General features: G+C 47.9%; 2 protein-coding genes across 2 annotated transcripts in view; one reads left to right on the top strand and one right to left on the bottom strand.

Annotated features, from left to right (window-relative positions):
• The window catches only part of LOC141121984 (uncharacterized), a 583,368-nt gene that overhangs the window by 264,163 nt on the left and 302,067 nt on the right, over nt 1-17,138 (top strand). Inside the window, exon 5 of the mRNA XM_073611769.1 lies at nt 13,836-13,933. Coding sequence (XP_073467870.1) covers nt 13,836-13,933 — 98 coding nt within the window. The remainder of the gene's footprint in view (nt 1-13,835; nt 13,934-17,138) is intronic.
• LOC141121987 (uncharacterized) overlaps nt 1-17,138 on the bottom strand; it is a 481,910-nt gene that overhangs the window by 71,955 nt on the left and 392,817 nt on the right. The gene's annotated exons all lie outside the window — the stretch shown is intronic.

The raw sequence follows: 17,138 nt of genomic DNA on the forward strand, positions 1-17,138 counted from the left end.
ACGGGAGTAGGGCACTTCACAAGTTAGTGTAGTGCGTCCTCTGCACAGTATGCACCTAAAGAAAATTGGTGGTGTTCTTCTGATCCTATTAGTACCGCAGGCAGCTGCAGTATTTACAAGTTAGTGTAGTGCGTCCTCTGCACAGTGTGCACCTAAAGCTACCTGAAGAAAATTGGTGGTGTTCTTCTGATCCTATTAGTACCGCAGGCAGCTGCAGTATTTACAAGTTAGTGTAGTGCATCCTCTGCACAGTGTGCACCTAAAGCTACCTAAAGAAAATTGGTGGTGTTCTTCTGATTCTATTAGTACCACAGGCAGCTGCAGTATTTACAAGTTAGTGTAGTGCGTCCTCTGCACAGTGTGCACCTAAAGCTACCTGAAGACAATTGCTGTTGTTCTGCTCTTATTAATACCACAGGCAGGCAGCTACAGTATTTACAGTTAGTGCACTGTGTCCTCTGCACAGTGTGCACCTAAAGCTACCTGAAGAAAATTGGTGGTGTTCTTCTGATCCTATTAATACCACAGGAAGGCAGCTACAGTATTTACAGTTAGTGTACTGTGTCCTCTGCACAGTGTGCACCTAAAGCTACCTGAACACAATTGCTGTTGTTCTGCTCCTATTAATACCACAGGCCGGCAGCTACAGTATTTACAGTTAGTGCACTGTGTCCTCTGCACAGTGTGCACCTAAAGCTACCTGAAGAAAATTGGTGGTGTTCTTCTGATCCTATTAATACCACAGGAAGGCAGCTACAGTATTTACAGTTAGTGTACTGTGTCCTCTGCACAGTGTGCACCTAAAGCTACCTGAACACAATTGCTGTTGTTCTGCTCCTATTAATACCACAGGCCGGCAGCTACAGTATTTACAGTTAGTGTACTGTGTCCTCTGCACAGTGTGCACCTAAAGCTACCTGAATAAAATTGGTGGTGTTCTTCTGATCCTATTAATACCACAGGCAGGCAGCTACAGTATTTACAGTTAGTGTACTGCGTCATCTGCACAGTGTGCACCTAAAGCTACCTGAAGACAATTGGTGGTGTTCTTCTGATCCTATTAATACCACAGGCAGGCAGCTACAGTATTTACAGTTAGTGTACTGCGTCATCTGCACAGTGTGCACCTAAAGCTACCTGAAGACAATTGCTGGTGTTCTCATACTAATAATACTACAGGTAGGCAGTTGATTTTGCTAGCTGCATTATCAGTATATATATACATCCCTCCTTTGTGCAGCTACATCTCAGTGCAGGCCATTAGTATGTCTGGAAGGCCAACAAGGAGAGGCAGACAGTCACAAGCCAATAAAAGAGGGCAAGCAGGCTCTGTGTCTAGAGGCAACAGTGTTGGTCGTGGAGACGGTGCATCCTCATCAGCACGTGGCCATGGGACATGCTTGTCCTTTCTTTCGGTAGCTGGCTGTGTTGAGCCGCAACATGCGGAAGACTTGGTAGAGTGGATGACCAAGCCGTCCTCATCCTTCTCATCCTCTCTCACCCAGGCTCAGGGTACTTTGTCTGGCAAAGCAGCTGCCAACGCGGCCTCTTCCCTCAGCTCAATGGCATCAGTCACTCCTTCCCTAGCCCCACCATGTCCTCCTGAGGAGTCCCCCGAACTGTTTGACCACAGTGTTGAGTACATGCTCCAGGAGGATGCCCAGCGTTTTAAAGGCTCCGATGATGGTACCCAACTAGATGAAGGCAGTAACGTGGGCCCAGAGAGAGGGGGTGCCCAAGAAGGACAGCAATCTGGCAGTGATGTTCCCCCAGCTGCAGCATACTGCCAGCTTTGCTCCAGTGATGAGGAGGGAGGGGATGATGAGGTCACTGACTCCACGTCGGTACCTGAGAGGAGGAGGAGGAGGCACATCACCAACGAGGCAGGATACCCTCCAGGGGCCAGCTTAAGGGCAGCACACCGACTGCATCACACTGCAGAGCTCCGCATGTGCAGGGCCCTGCTGTCTCTGCGCGTTATTCCAAAAGTTCTTTGGTGTGGGCCTTTTTTGAGACGAGTGCATCAGATCCCACCGCTGCTATTTGCAACATATGTCTCAAGCGTATCTCGCGTGGCCAAAACATCTCCCGCTTGGGCACCACATGCTTCACCAGACATATGTCGACCTGCCATGCAGTTCGTTGGCAAGCGTACCTAAAAGACCCACACCAAAGAACAAAGAGGACCTCTCCTTGCTCCTCATCAGCTGAGATCTCCAACCCCACTATACCCTCAATCCTCTCTGAGACCTGCACTGAGAGGAATGAAGGTGTAGAATTAGGTGTGACACAGCCACACCTTGGGGACAATCTGCTATCGGTACACCAACGTCAGATTGTACCAGGCAAATTTCCCTGCCCCAGCTGCTGCACTGCCGAAAGAAGTTCGCTCCCAGTCATCCACATGCCCAGCGGCTGAATGCTAGCTTGGCTAAATTGCTAGCACTTCAACTGCTGCCTTTTCAGTTGGTAGCCTCTGCCCCCTTCCGTGAGTTTGTGGAATGTGCGGTTCCTCAGTGGCAGGTTCCCAAACACCACTTTTTCTCACGGAAGGCGATTCCGGCTTACTACCGGCATGTGGAAGGCAATGTCTTGGCCTCGCTGGACAGGGTGGTCAGTGGTAAGGTGCATATTACCGCTGACTCATAGTCCAGCAGGCATGGACAGGGACGTTACCCATCTTTCACCGCGCACTGGGTGACTCTTCTGGCAGCTGGGAAGGATGCAGAACAAGGTGCAGTAGTGTTGGAGGTTGTTCCACCACCACCCCTCCAAAATTCTACTAGTGGTGATTCTGCCACACCTTTCTCCTCCACCCCCTCCTCTTCTTCTTCCTCCATGGCCTCTTCCTGTGCTGATTTGTCCTCGGAACCAGCGGTGCTCCGTAGGCGTTCAAGGGGCTACCCAAGCACGCAGGCAAAAAGATGCCATGCGGTGCTTGAGCTGGTGTGCTTGGGGGACAGGAGACACACTGGGGCAGAGATTCTGTCAGCTCTGCAGGGGCAGGTTCAGAGGTGGTTGACGCCAGCTTAAGGCAGGTATGGTAGTTTGCGACAATGGCACCAACCTCCTCTCTACCCTCCGACAGGGACAACTGACCCATGTGTCCTGTTTGGCTTACGTCCTTAACTTCGTGGTGCAGGTTCTTGGGCAGGTACCCGGGCTTACAGGATGTCCTGAGGTAGGCCAGGAAAGTCTGTGTGCATTTCCGCAGGTCATATAATGCCAGTGCTTGTGTCAGGAAGTATCTGCCATTAATCGGCGTCCCAGGCTCACTGGTGTGCGTTTGCAGGCGCCATTGCGCACGAGCATCCTGTAGGCGCCAGGCGGGCTATTTAAACCTGCCTGTCACACTCAGTCTCTGCTGTCTGCTCTACAACGTTCTGTGTGTGTTACCTGATCTGATCTAAGACTACCTGTTGATTGACCCAGCTATCTGTTTGTGACCAACCCAGCTACCTGCCTGCATCTGACCTCTGGCTTGCCCTGACTATTCTCCTGTTTGATCCTTGGTACCTTGCTGTCCATCTGATACCGATCACTGGCTTGTTTGACGATCCTTCTGCCTGATTCCTGATATCTGCCTTCTTGCCTACTATGTTCCTGGTTCCAGTCCACCATCCAGCCATCAGTCTGCTTACCTGCTGTTTTTCCTGGTTCCAGTCAAGCATCCAGTCTCCGGTCTGCTCACCTGCTGTTGTTCCTGCTTCCAGTCCAGCATCCAGTCTCCTGTCTACTTGCCTGCTGTGTTCCTGGTTCCAGTCCATTATCCAGTCTCCAGTCTACTTGCCTTCTGTGTTCCTGGTTCCAGTCCAGCATCCAGTCTCCAGTCTGCTCACCTACTGTTGTTCCTGGCTCCAGTCAGCATTCCAGTCTCCAGCATACTTGGCTGCCGTGTTCCTGGTTCCAGTCCAGCATCCAGTCTCCAGTCTACTTGCCTGCTGTGTTCATGGTTCCAGTCCAGCATCCAGTCTCCAGTCTACCTGCCTGCAGTTGTTCCTGGTTCCAGTCCAGCACTCCAGTCTTCTGCCTACTCACCTGCTGTTGATCCTGCAAGGCACCCATACCACTCCTCACTCCTGTGCTCTCTGTCCCCATTCCAGAGGGCCGTGAGTGGGAGCCGTAGGGGAGGTCTCTCTCTGCAGTTCGGGCTCAAAACCCACCAGGTACGTGACAGTAGCAGACAGCCATGTCTGAGCCCGGGCAGAGAACCTCTCCCATGTAGGAGCTGTGTGTGCACCTGGCAGGATTGACTGAAGCAGTCAAGAATCTTCAGCAAGGGTACACCCGCCTGGAAGAACGGGTACTAGCCCTGTCTAACCCTACCGGGGTCCAAGGGGCCCCTTCCGCTTCTTCAGCTGGGCCTTTTCCAACCGTGGTGATGCTTCCCCCGGAGCCTAGATTTCCGACGCCTGAAAGATTCTCCAGCGATCTAAGTAAATTCAGGACCTTTCGCAATTCTTGTGAACTGTTCTTCGCCCTCCAACCACGCACCTTTTCCCTGGAGGTTACCAAGGTGGGCTTTGTGGTTTCCTTGCTTGCAGGCGATCCCCAAACCTGGGCCCATCGTCTTCTGGAACAAAAGGATGTGTCCTTGACCAACCTCACCACCTTCTTCTGCTTTGGCCCAGTTATACGAAGACCCCCAGCTCTTAGTAACCGCAGAAACTGTACTATGTACCCTTCAGCAGGGACGCAGGGCAGCAGAGGACTATGTGGCTGGGTTCAGACGGTGGAGCGCTGACACAAATTGGAATGATGTCTCTCTCCGCTACCAATTCCGCATGGGACTTTCTGACCCCCCTGAAAGATGAGTTAGCTAGTGTTGGCGTACCACAGACTCTGAATGCATTGATAGATTTGGCCATCCAGATCGATCGACGCCTAAGGGAACGTAGGGCGAAGAGGGCTACAGGACTTTCTTGCCCAACCTGGATGCTTCCAAGGATTCCTAGTCATACCCCACCGGCACCACCTACCTCCACGTTCAACACACCTGAACCCATGCAGTTGGGGGTCCTTCGGCCTTCCCTCATCCAGGAAGAAACGACAACGCCATCGGATGAATAATTTGTGCCTGTACTGTGGAGAACCCGGACACTATGTTAGGAACTGCCCTCTTAAGCTCCGTAAGTGTCTCTCCTTGTCCACTGACTATGTTGCTCATTTGACCAAGATCACTTCTCACCTTGCCCTCTCTGTCTCATTACAGCTCCCAGGAAAGACTCTGCAAATACCCGCCATTATTGATTCCGGAGCTTGCAGCTGTTTCATGGATTCCTCTTTTACTGCAAAACATCAGATCCCCCTTCTTCCAAAGGCCCATGGACTTTCCATCCACCTGGCTGATGGGTCCGCCATCAAATCCGGACCTGTCACTCAAGAGACCATTCCAATACCAATTACCATCTCCAACTCTCACCAAGAGTTGCGGCGCATGGACATTATTGCTTCACCCTTGTTCTCTATAATCCTTGGCATACCTTGGTTACAAGCACACAACCCTGACATTAACTGGGCCACAGGAGAGGTTACCTTTCCTTCTCCCTATTGTCAACAGTTTTGTGGGTCCCAAGACTCTCATAGGGCCACTACCTTACTATGTCTGGACACAGAAACCAGTATACGTCAGTCTATTCCAGAAGCTTACCACGATTTTCTAGATGTATTTGGTAAACAGGGGGCAGAGACTTTACCACCCCACTGGGCCTATGACTGCCCTATCGAGCTACTCCCCGGAGCAGAGATCCTGTTCGGAAGGATTTTTCCCCTGACAGAGGTAGAACAAGGGGCAATAAAGGAATATATTGACGAGAACTTAAAGAGAGGCTTCATTCACCCGTCCACATCCCCAGCAGGCGCGGGCATCTTTTTTGTACAGAAGAAGGACCATACCCTTCGACCATGCATGGACTACTGCAAATTAAATAAAATTACAGTAAAAAAACGCTATCCTCTCCCCCTGGTACCAGAACTATTTCAGAGACTTGGAACTGCCACTGTGTTCACTAAACTTGACCTCCGCGGAGCCCACAATTTGGTCCATATCAGGGATGAGACGAATGGAAAACTGCTTTTCGTACCCGCTATGAGCATTTTGAATACCTGGTGATGCCCTTCGGGTTGTGTAATGCTCCCGCCACGTTCCAGTATTTCATCAATGACGTTTTACGGGACTTTTTAGATCTGTTTGTCATCGTCTACCTGGACGATATACTAATATTTTCTTTTTCCCTTGAATCTCAATGCAGGCACGTCAGACGTGTGTTGGCTCGGCTTAGACAGCATGGCTTATATGCGAAGGCAGAAAAGTGTGAGTTTGAGCAGGAAAGTATACCATTTTTGGGGTTAATCATCTCTAGTAAGGGCATTAAAATGGACCCTCAAAAAATTGCTGCAATATTGGATTGGCAACAGACAAGAAGGTAAAACAGTGATATATTTTGCGCTTACTCTGAATGAGCAGCTAACACAACAAAAAGAATGTTTGTTAAATAAACCTGTGAAACAAAGTGTAGCGCTAAAAAGTGAGAAGTGATGAATATGAAATGAAATACATGGGTGAAAAAAACACTAATTTTAACGTGTCTATATTAATGAAAAAAGTCCATCATTGTAGTCTATAAGTGAATAGGACCATAATGGTCTTCAACCATGAGATGAAAAATGCCGTCACCACAATAAGCCGAAAGATTTTAAGTTGTCCTATGCTCCGAGATAGCATGAATGGAAATAGTATGGTGATTGTTGTTCATCAATCTATTAAAGACAAGGGTTCTCGGAAATCCAATCAGAAATAAACACAATCCACCTCAGTGTCCTCTATAAGAACGTGTGAAGTTCCCACAACCAGTAAATTAGGAGGCTTACCGGAGGGTTTGAACCCGAACAGCATATACTGTAAGGGTCAAACCAGCTTGTATTGCCCACCGGCAAGAGGGGTGATCTTGGCGACCTAGGGAGATGGAAGTCCCAACTGTTTTCATAGAAATATCCTCTCCACACGGGTGGTCACATATCCCAGAATGCGGCCCATATAGAATAAAAAAGGAGCCACATAGTGTAATTCCATAAACAACAAATAAATTTATTAAAGGAAATGCACTTACATTTAAGAAGTTTAAAAAAGCGCTTGTATATAAAAGAAGGCGGCAGTGGAGTCCTCCCGACGTGTCTGGCCCGAGGGTAATATCCACCCTGAGAAACTGTTACAATCCTTCAAAAGATCCCATCCCGAAAGGTTTGCCCGAAGAGGCACCCGGAGGCTGCCCCTTGGGGGGGAATGCCAGGAAGATCCTGCCATTAATCGGCGTCCCAGGCTCACTGGTGCGCGTTTGCGGGCGCCATTGCGCGGGCGCTCACACGCGCATCCCTATTGCCGCCAGGTGGGCTATTTAAACCTGCCTGTCACACTCAGTCTCCGCTGTCTGCTCTACAGCGTTCTGTGTGTTTTACCTGATCTGATCTAAGACTACCTGTTGATTGACCCGGCTATCTGTTTGTGACCAACCCAGCTACCTGCCTGCATCTGATCTCCGGCTTGCCCTGACTATTCTCCTGTTTGATCCTTGGTACCTTGCTGTCCGTCTGATACCGATCACTGGCTTGTTTGACGATCCTTCTGCCTGATTCCTGATATCTGCCTTCTTGCCTACTGTGTTCCTGGTTCCAGTCCACCATCCAGCCATTAGTCTGCTTACCTGCTGTTGTTCCTGGTTCCAGTCCAGCATCCAGTCTGCTCACCTGCTGTTGTTCCTGGTTCCAGTCCAGCATCCAGTCTCAGGTCTGCTCACCTGCTGTTGTTCCTGGTTCCAGTCCAGCATCCAGTCTCCAGTCTACTTGCCTGCTGTGTTCCTGGTTCCAGTCCAGCATCCAGTCTCCAGTCTACTTGCCTGCTGTGTTCCTGGGTCCAGTCCAGCATCCAGTCTCCAGTCTGCTCACCTACTGTTGTTCCTGGCTCCAGTCAGCGTTCCAGTTTCCAGCATACTTGCCTGCTGTGTTCCTGGTTCCAGTCCAGCATCCAGTCTCCAGTCTACTTGCCTGCTGTGTTAGTGGTTCCAGTCCAGCATCCAGTCTCCAGTCTACCTGCCTGCAGTTGTTCCTGGTTCCAGTCCAGCACTCCAGTCTTCTGCCTACTCACTTGCTGTTGATCCTGCCAGGCACCCATACCACTCCTTACTCCTGTGCTCTCTGTCCCCATTCCAGAGGGCCGTGAATGGGAGCCGTAGGGTAGGTCTCTCTCTGCAGTTTGGGCTCAAAACCCACCAGGTACATGACAGCTCGGCTGGCTGACCTCCAAAAGGAATTTAACCTGCCCAAGAACCGCCTAATCTGTGACATGCCCACCAGGTGGAACTCAACGTTGGCCATGCTGCAGCGGCTGCACACACAGCAGAGGGCCATCAATGAGTACCTATGTGACTATGGCACCAGGATAGGGTCAGGGAACCTTAGTTTTTTTCCCCACGCCAGTGAGCTATGATCAGGGATGCATGCACTGTCCTGTCACCATTTGAAGAGGCCATGAGGATGGTGAGCAGTGACAGTGCATGCATCAGTGACACTGCACCTCTTGTTCACCTGTTGGAGCACACGCTGCATGGAATAATGGACAGGGCACTTGAGGCAGAACAGAGGGAGGAAGAGGAGGACTTCCTTACCTCTCAAGGCCCCCTTTATCCAGACAGTGTTCCTGCGTGGCCGCCGATCACACAGGAAGAGGAGGAGGAGGATTGTGTCAGCATGGAGGTGGAGCATGGCACTCAGAATCAGCAGCAGTCTTCAAGGGATCATTTACAGTCCCAAGAAACCCATGGACTTGTATGTGGCTGGGAGAAGGTGGCTGCGGATCATGTCGTCCTTAGTGACCCAGAGGACTCTGGGCCGAATGCCTCAGCAAACCTACGCTGCATGGCCTCCCTGATCCTGCAAAGCCTGCGGAAGGATCCTCCTATTTGTGGAATCAAGGAGAGGGATCAATACTGGTTGGCAACCCTCCTTGATCCACGTTACAAGGGTAAGGTTGCGTACCTTATCTTGCCATCGCAGAGGGAGCAGAGGATGAAACATCTTCGGGAGGCCTTGCAGAAAGGTTTGTGCAACGCGTTCCCAGAGACTGAGAGGTTACAAACTTCTGTTCCTGGACAACGTGTTGCTGAGGCTTCGGTCAGTCAAAGAAGGTGGCCGTCTGACCGATGCGTTCAGACAATTTTTTAGTCCGCAACCCCAAGGTATGATCGGTTCCAGCAACCATCGCCAGCATCTGTTTTACATGGTGCAGGAATACCTAGGGGCAAGATCTGACTTGGACACCTTTCCCACGGAAAATCCTCTGGGTTGCTGGGTCTTGAGGATAGATCACTGGCCAGAGCTTGCACAGTATGCAATTGGGCTACTGGCCTGTCCTGCATCCAGCGTTCTTTCGGAACGCACATTCAGTGCTGCTGGAGGCTTTGTAACCGATCGCAGGGTGCGCCTGTCCACCGACTCGGTCGATTGACTGACCTTCATAAAAATGAATCAGTCTTGGATCACCACCAGCTACCAAACACCTGATGCTGATGTAACTGAATCATTTTTTTTGAAATGTCAGATCCCAGACTGTTCTAAGCACGGGAAACATGCGCCACTTTACAGGCATACTATAGACACCCCCCAGGTACGATATTTAAAGAAATATTTCACTTTTTTTTTCACTTTAAGCATCATTAAAATCACTGCTCCCGAAAAAACGGCCATTTTTAAAACTTTTAAAACTTTTTTTGCATTGATACATGTCCCCTGGGGCAGGACCCGGGTCCCCAAACCCTTTTTAGGACAATACCATGCATATTAACCTTTAAAATTAGCACTTTTGATTTCGAACGTTCGAGTCCCATGGACGTCATTGGGGTTTTAAAGTTCGTGTGAACTTTTGGTCCATTCGCAGGTTCTGGTGCGAACCGGGGGGTGTTCGGCTCATCCCTAGCTGTGACACATAATGGTCTTCTAGTTGATAAAGGGAATACTTACCTTTGTTACAGCAGCAGTCCGGTATAAGTTATTTTTGTAGGTATTTGAGTTGTTACACATAGCGCAGGTTTTTTTCTAATTATATTGGTGACATAATTGCCCAAATCTGGGGATCAGAAGCCATTTCCACCCTTTACTCTCGGCTGGGGTTCTTTGTATCCATATAACAGATGTTCTACATGACTAAATCTGCAATCAATTTTACTGCAAAAACAAAGGGGCCAAAATGTCTCCCCCGAGCAGTAATATATTTCTATCCCCCTTGGTGGGAGTGGAGATGACCCATCTATAAGGATATACAGTACATACACACACAGCACAAGGCCGTGTTCACACTACCAGATGTTTCTCAGGGCTGCAGTTCCTCTGAGCTCCACAAGGTGGTGATCTCACTTCTACCCAGACAGGAAGTCTCTATGGAAGACAGAAAGTGATGTCAGGTACACAGAGGAAGTGATGTCAGGTAGAGACAGGAAGTTCCGGGTGAGAGGTGAGTTGGGAGGAAGTAGAGAGGAGACGTTGCTGAAAGAAGTAGCAGAGGAGGTAATAAGATCTTATTTTCTATTTACACCCAGTAACCCCCTTGTAGTGAAGGTCAGAAGTATTAGATATTTGTATTTAGTTTTATAAAATGGACAATCTGTAATCCGGATACAATGTATAACGCAGTCAGTTTATCTGTATAATTTGGAGCTCTGAGTTCCGGGGTCCCCACAGGGGGAGGACATGAGGCTCCCTCAGTAAGAAGCACATAAATGATTGTATATTGTGTCAGGATAGAGCCAGACACCTCGGCACCACCTGAATCTGAGGTGAGGTCTCTGGCTGAATTCACAACACAAAGAAGGGGGTCAGTCTGGTGAGAGTCGCCTTCCATGATGGACACAGAGAGGAGCTGATGGCTGCAGACCTCACTGGAAGGTGCTTAGAACTGCTGAGTCTGATGGATCAGTATGGACTGGGTGCTACTCTCTGCACCCCGGGACATATAGTTCTGTATTGTCTGTGCTGCTGAGCTGTGGTCAGACCCTCCCAGCCCCCCTCCAAGGGCCCATGGACTTCACCCTGCCTGACCTGCTTCAGCTACCAACCCTACCCCTGTCAGCCAGGATCTCTGCCCTGTTCTGGACTTAGTCCTGTCTGCCTGGATCTCTGCCCTGTTCTGGACTTAGCCCTGTCTGCCTGGATCTCTGTCCTTGAGTACGGGATCCCCATTTCTGCTGGGCCATCCTATGTGGACTATCTGTGTGGTGTTACATTGCCACCCGGAGGAATGTTTCTTTCTACTATGTCTTGCTACCCTGATGTGCTAACACTGCTCTGCCCATGTGCCAAGGACTTTAACCTTGCTGTACCAAACACTGCTCTGCCCGGTGGACTATCACCCCTTTGCTGTCCCATATTGTTGTCCTGAGGAGCACGCTTCATTGCTGTGCCATCTGTTTGCCCTGTGGACTACCTCCAATTTGATGTCCGATATTGCCACCCTGAGGATCACTCTTCATTGCTGTGTCTATTGTTTGTTCTGTGAAGTAATTCTCCTCCTGCCTGTACCCCGAGTCCCCCAATAAACGTCGCTGTGTCGGGTTCCTGGTGATTTGTCTCTGTGTGCTCTCTCTCTGCACTCTTCGTTCATCACACCCCCGTCAGGTCCATCCTCTTCCTCCATAGTCACTGTGATGTCTTTTATCTCCAGCAGATGATGATACACACGTATATAGTGTGGAAACCTAGATTAACCCCTTCAGGGGGGATCAGCACAAGGGTTGTCACCTCATCCCATAAAAACTGAACACATATTGATTACACGGGTTCTGTGGCTGAACTCACTTAGTGCCTGATCTGCTTTTAATTATCCTCAGAACCCGTGTAATTCATATGTGTTTGGTTTTAATGGGAAGAGGTGGACAACCCTACATGGCTGCACTATTGTATTCTTGTTTCCACACTATATATGTGTGTATCATCATAGAAGACATGAAGGTAAGAAACCTGGAGCCTTTACAACCACTTTATGTCATGCTGAGATAATCTCCCATTGGCTGAGCAATATTCTCATTTGTCTCTGAGCTCCTTCTTGCTATTCCTCGTCTTGCCTGTTGTTTCCTTGGATTGATTTTCTGTGTAGTGACCCCGGCTTCATCTCTTGGATGCGCTCGTCTGTTGCTTGTCCTGACCTTTATCCTGATTCCTGGATCTCCTCCTCCTCTCACACCCAACATAGAGAATGGAATTTGTGATCCAGAAGGACAAATTTTACGAGACTCCCGGACCCCAAGAATCATAGTGAAAACTAAACTGTCCAGATTAAATATTTTCCCATTACCATAGTGCTTAACCACTTCAGCCCCGGAAAGATTTGCCCCCTTAATGACCAGGTCGTTTTTTGCATTTCTGCACTGCATCACTTTAGCTGACAATTGCGTGGTCGTGCAACGATGTACCCAAACAAATTTAATGTCCTTTTTTCCCCACAAATGGAGCTTTCTTTTGGTGGTATTTGATCACCTCTGCGTTTATTTTTGTTTTTTTGCGCTATAAACAAAGAGCGACAATTTTGAAAAAACAAAACCTTTTTTTTTTACTTTTTGCTATAATACATATCCCAAAAAATCTAAAAAACTATATTTATTCATCAATTTAGACCGATATGTATTATACATAATTTTTGGTAAAGAAAATCGCAACAGGCGTATATTGATTGGTTTGTGCGAAAGTTATCGCATCTACAAAATAGTGGATAGATTTAGGGACTTTTATTTTTTAATTGTTTTTACTACTAATAGCGGCGATCTGTGTTTTTTTTTTTTTTTAACGGGACTGCGACATTCCGTCGAACAAATATGACCCCAAATGACACTTTTTAGGGAGCAGTGACATTATTACATTGATCAGTGCTATAAACATGTACTGATCAATGTAAAAATGACACTGGCAGGGAAGGGGTTAACACTAGTGGGCAATCAAGGGGTTGACTATGTTCCTTCAGCGTGTTCTAACTGTAGGGGGGGATGGGCTAGCAGTGACACGACAGATCAATGTTCCCGATCACTAGGACCAATAGATCTCTGAGATGTCACTAGGCAGAACGGGAAATGCCTTCTTTACATTCTGCCTGTGTACAAGGCAATCGCGGGTTGCCGACAGAGATCGAATCCACCCGACCCGTGGGCACACTCCCACAGTGCGCAGGAACATCAATTTGATCCAACCTGCCGCCGTATAACTGTGGCGGGCGGTCGGGAACTAGTTAAAAATATACTGACCTTCATATTACCTCCTGATATCCTCTTCCTATTACTGTACTACCAATCCTGATAATTCTCTGTTATCAATGTTATCTGTCTACAGGGAAACCTTCATAGATGACGGTACCAATGAGGATGGAGGAGGTCCGGAGTCACATGACTGAGCAAATACTAAACCTCACCCTGGAGATCATCTACCTGCTGACCGGAGAGGTGAGGAGGATTCTGGGAGGTCACATGACATCACTCTTATCTCTATTAATAAAACAGACCTGATTGGAGAGGTGAGGAGGATTTTAGGATTCTAACATAACGTGTTCCTATTGGTTCCTCAATACAGAGATTTCCCCTTCTGAAGTCAGGTGATCATATGACCATCACAGTGCCTCCTTGTGACTCCCTAAAACCTGAGAGACACAACATGCAGAAGATTCTAGAAGTCACCAAGAAGATGATGGAGCTGCTGACAGGAGAGGTGAGCGGTGCTGGGAATTCTGGGACATTATCCAGTAATCAGAAACAGTAGAAATAGTATCCAGAAACAATGTATTCAGTCAGTGTGTGTGTTTCCTACAGATGGATTCAGTAATGGGAACCCACCAGAGAGATGTCCCCGTCCTCTGTATTCCCGGGATTCCACACAGGAAGATCACACCATCCCTCACCATCATCAGGTAGATGAGGAACAATCACTGATAGTTAAAATTTATAGTGAAGCATTTTTTGTTACAATGAATGTTTTGTTATATATTTGGAGTGGAGACCTCGGGGATGATAATATTGATGTTAAAGAAGAGTATAAAGAGGAGGATGAGGAGTATGGAGTGATGGAGGAGCTTTCAGAAGAACACAAGGATACGATGGAGCCACCAAATACCAGGAACCCACCAGAGAGATGTCCCCGTCCTCTGTATTCTCTGTATTCCACACAGGAAGATCACACCATCCCTCACTGTTACAAGGTTGGTGGGATGGAGCTTATAAATCACAATTTTATGTGATGTCACAATAATAAATCTTATATCTTACAGATGATATTTTCTCTCATTTTCTTGATTTAGAGTGGAGATCCGATCGATATAGAATTTGAGGTTAAATCAGAAGAAGAAGAGAGGTATGTGAGGGATGATCAGCAGTCTATGGAGGAGGATGGAATAACGGGGACATTTATAGAGGAGGACACTCCTACAGAGATCAGCACAGGTGGGTCATTAACACTAAATACATTCCTCCACCCATACAGCTCACTGATTGCTCCAGAGTAGGGCGGGGACTGGGTGATATCAGCCTGTAATACCCTGGTCACTTTCCTGAGCTGTGTTCCCCGTCCTGTATTCCTGTATTTCTTTTGGATAATCTTCCTTCTCTGTGCTGCAGACAAAATGTATGTATCTAGCCACTTCAATACCGGGCACTTATACACCTTCCTGCCCAGACCAATTTTCAGCTTTCAGTGCTGTCGCAGTTTGAATGCAAATAGCGCGGTCATTCAACACTGTACCCAAACTAACTTTTTATCATTTTGTTCCCACAAATAGAGCTTTCTTTTGGTGGTATTTGATCACCTCTGCGGTTTTTATTTTTTGCGAAACAAAAAAAAATATTTTGAAAAAAATAAAAGTTTTGCTTTTGTTTCTGTTAAAAAAATTTTGTAAATAAGTCTTCTCTTTCACAGATGGGCACTGATAAGGCGGCACTGACAGGCACTGATAAGGTGGCACCAATGAGTGGGCACTGATATGCGGCACTGATGGGTGGCACTGATATGCAGCACTGATGGGCATTGATAGGTGGCACTGGTGGGTACTGATAGGCGACACTGGGCACTGAAAGGCTGCAAAGATGGGTTCTTATGGGTGGCACTGATGGGCACTGATAGGCATCCCTGGTGGCACTGGCAATGGTAGGCACTGTGAGTGGGCACTGATTGGCAGCTGCCTGGGCATTGATTGGCAGATGCCTGGGCACTGATTAGTATTTCCCTGGGGGTCTAGGGGTCATACCTGGTGGTCCAGTGTGGATTGCTTCCCTGGTGGTCCTGGGCGGCTTCCCTGGTGGTCCTGGGCGGCTTCCCTGGTGGTCCAGGGTGGGATCGGAGGGGGGGCTGTGCTGATAAACAATCAGCACAGACCCCCCCTGTCAGGAGAGCAGCCGATTGGCTCTCCTCTACTCGCATCTGTCAGACGCGAGTGAGGAAAAGCCGATCACCGGCTCTTCCTATTTACATCGTGATAACATCCTCAAATAATGAGTGAGGAGTCAATAACCCAATGATGGTGGTCTTCAGGATCAGTCCAGTCTTCATCTTGTTCTCCCCCCATCCTCACTCTCTGACCTCTGGTGGGGCTCAGCCCCGCTGTTATTCATGACTAAGTCATGGACTAAATAAGGAAGTGCAGTAATTCTTGTGTTGGGAAGATGGTAATGAGTGATAGAGAGGGTGGGGACACTCATCCTATAATCCCCTCATCACTGTCACTCCTATAAAAGACAGTTCTTGTTGTTTCCCTACTCTCCGACTAAGGTTCATAAATAAAGAAATTAACTGGTATGGGATTCAGAGATGTAGGGCTGAAACAACTTATTGTCATAATTGATTATGAAAATAGTTGTCAACTATTGCCATAAACAATTAGTTGGTCAGTCGATCAATTGGCCTGCATACAGAATGTATTATTTCTTTACATATCAGAAAATACAGCTCAGTACACCATCCATACATGTCAGTAAATGCCTGAGAACTTGAATGAGTGAGGAGCAATGCCTCATGGGACATGTAGTCCTGGGTAAGAGAAGGAAGCAAGTGATTCTAAAGGCAGACCTTTACCTTCCTATAGGGGGACTCTATACTATACTTTGTGGCTTCCTATAGGGGAACTCTATACTATACTTTGGCTTCCTATAAGGGAACTCTATACTATACTTTGTAGCTTCCTATGGGGGAAGTCTATACTATACTTTGCGGCTTCTTATAGGGGAACTCTATACTATACTTTGTACCTTCCTATAGGGAAACTCTATACTTTACTTTGTAGCTTCCTATAGGGGAACTCTATACTATACTTTGTACCTTCCTATAGGGAAACTCTATACTATATTTTGTGGCTTCCTATAGGGGAACTCTATACTATACGGCCTCCTATAGGGGAACTCTGAAGGCAGGAGGAGCCAGAAGTCCCGGGGCGATCCAGAAGAGAAGAATCAGGACTGCTCTGTGCAAAACCATTTATTACACGTAGGAGGTAAGTAGGTGTGCACCGAATGGAAATTTTGGTGCAGAAACCGAAAATGAAGGATTCACTAGCCCGAAAACCGATACTGAAAATGGCAGTTTTCAAAAAATATTTATATTTTTATATAAATCACCATTTATATATAACCATCTCTTGTATCATGTCCTCAGCCTCTAACCATCTCCTGTATCATGTCCCCAGTAGGGATGAGCTTCGTGTTCGAGTCGAACCCATGTTCAAATCGAACATCGTGTGTTCGGTCGTTCGCCGAATTACGAACGATATGGTCCGTTCGCGCCAAATTCGAGTGGCGCGTCACATCCCATAATTCACTGCGGCATCACAGTGCATTGCTGGCTGATGATTGGCCAAGCATGCACTATGACCCGCATGCTTGGCCAATCACAGCACTGTGTGTACAGAGAGCCGTAATTGGCCAAAGCCAAGGAGGCTTTGGCCAAATATGGCTCAGGGGTTTAGTACACGCCCCACACTATATAAGGCTACCTGCACGTCGGCCCTGTGTAGTGTGTTCCGGCGTTGAGAGAGAGAGAGACAGTGTAATTTGATTTAAGTTAGCTAGAGTAGGCAGGTCGAGTCAGTTAGCTGCAGTTACAGTGTGTTGTGTGTGTGTATATATATACAC

The sequence above is a fragment of the Aquarana catesbeiana genome, unplaced genomic scaffold (genome assembly GCF_042186555.1).
Source record: "Aquarana catesbeiana isolate 2022-GZ unplaced genomic scaffold, ASM4218655v1 unanchor236, whole genome shotgun sequence".
In the NCBI taxonomy this organism is placed as follows: domain Eukaryota; kingdom Metazoa; phylum Chordata; class Amphibia; order Anura; family Ranidae; genus Aquarana; species Aquarana catesbeiana.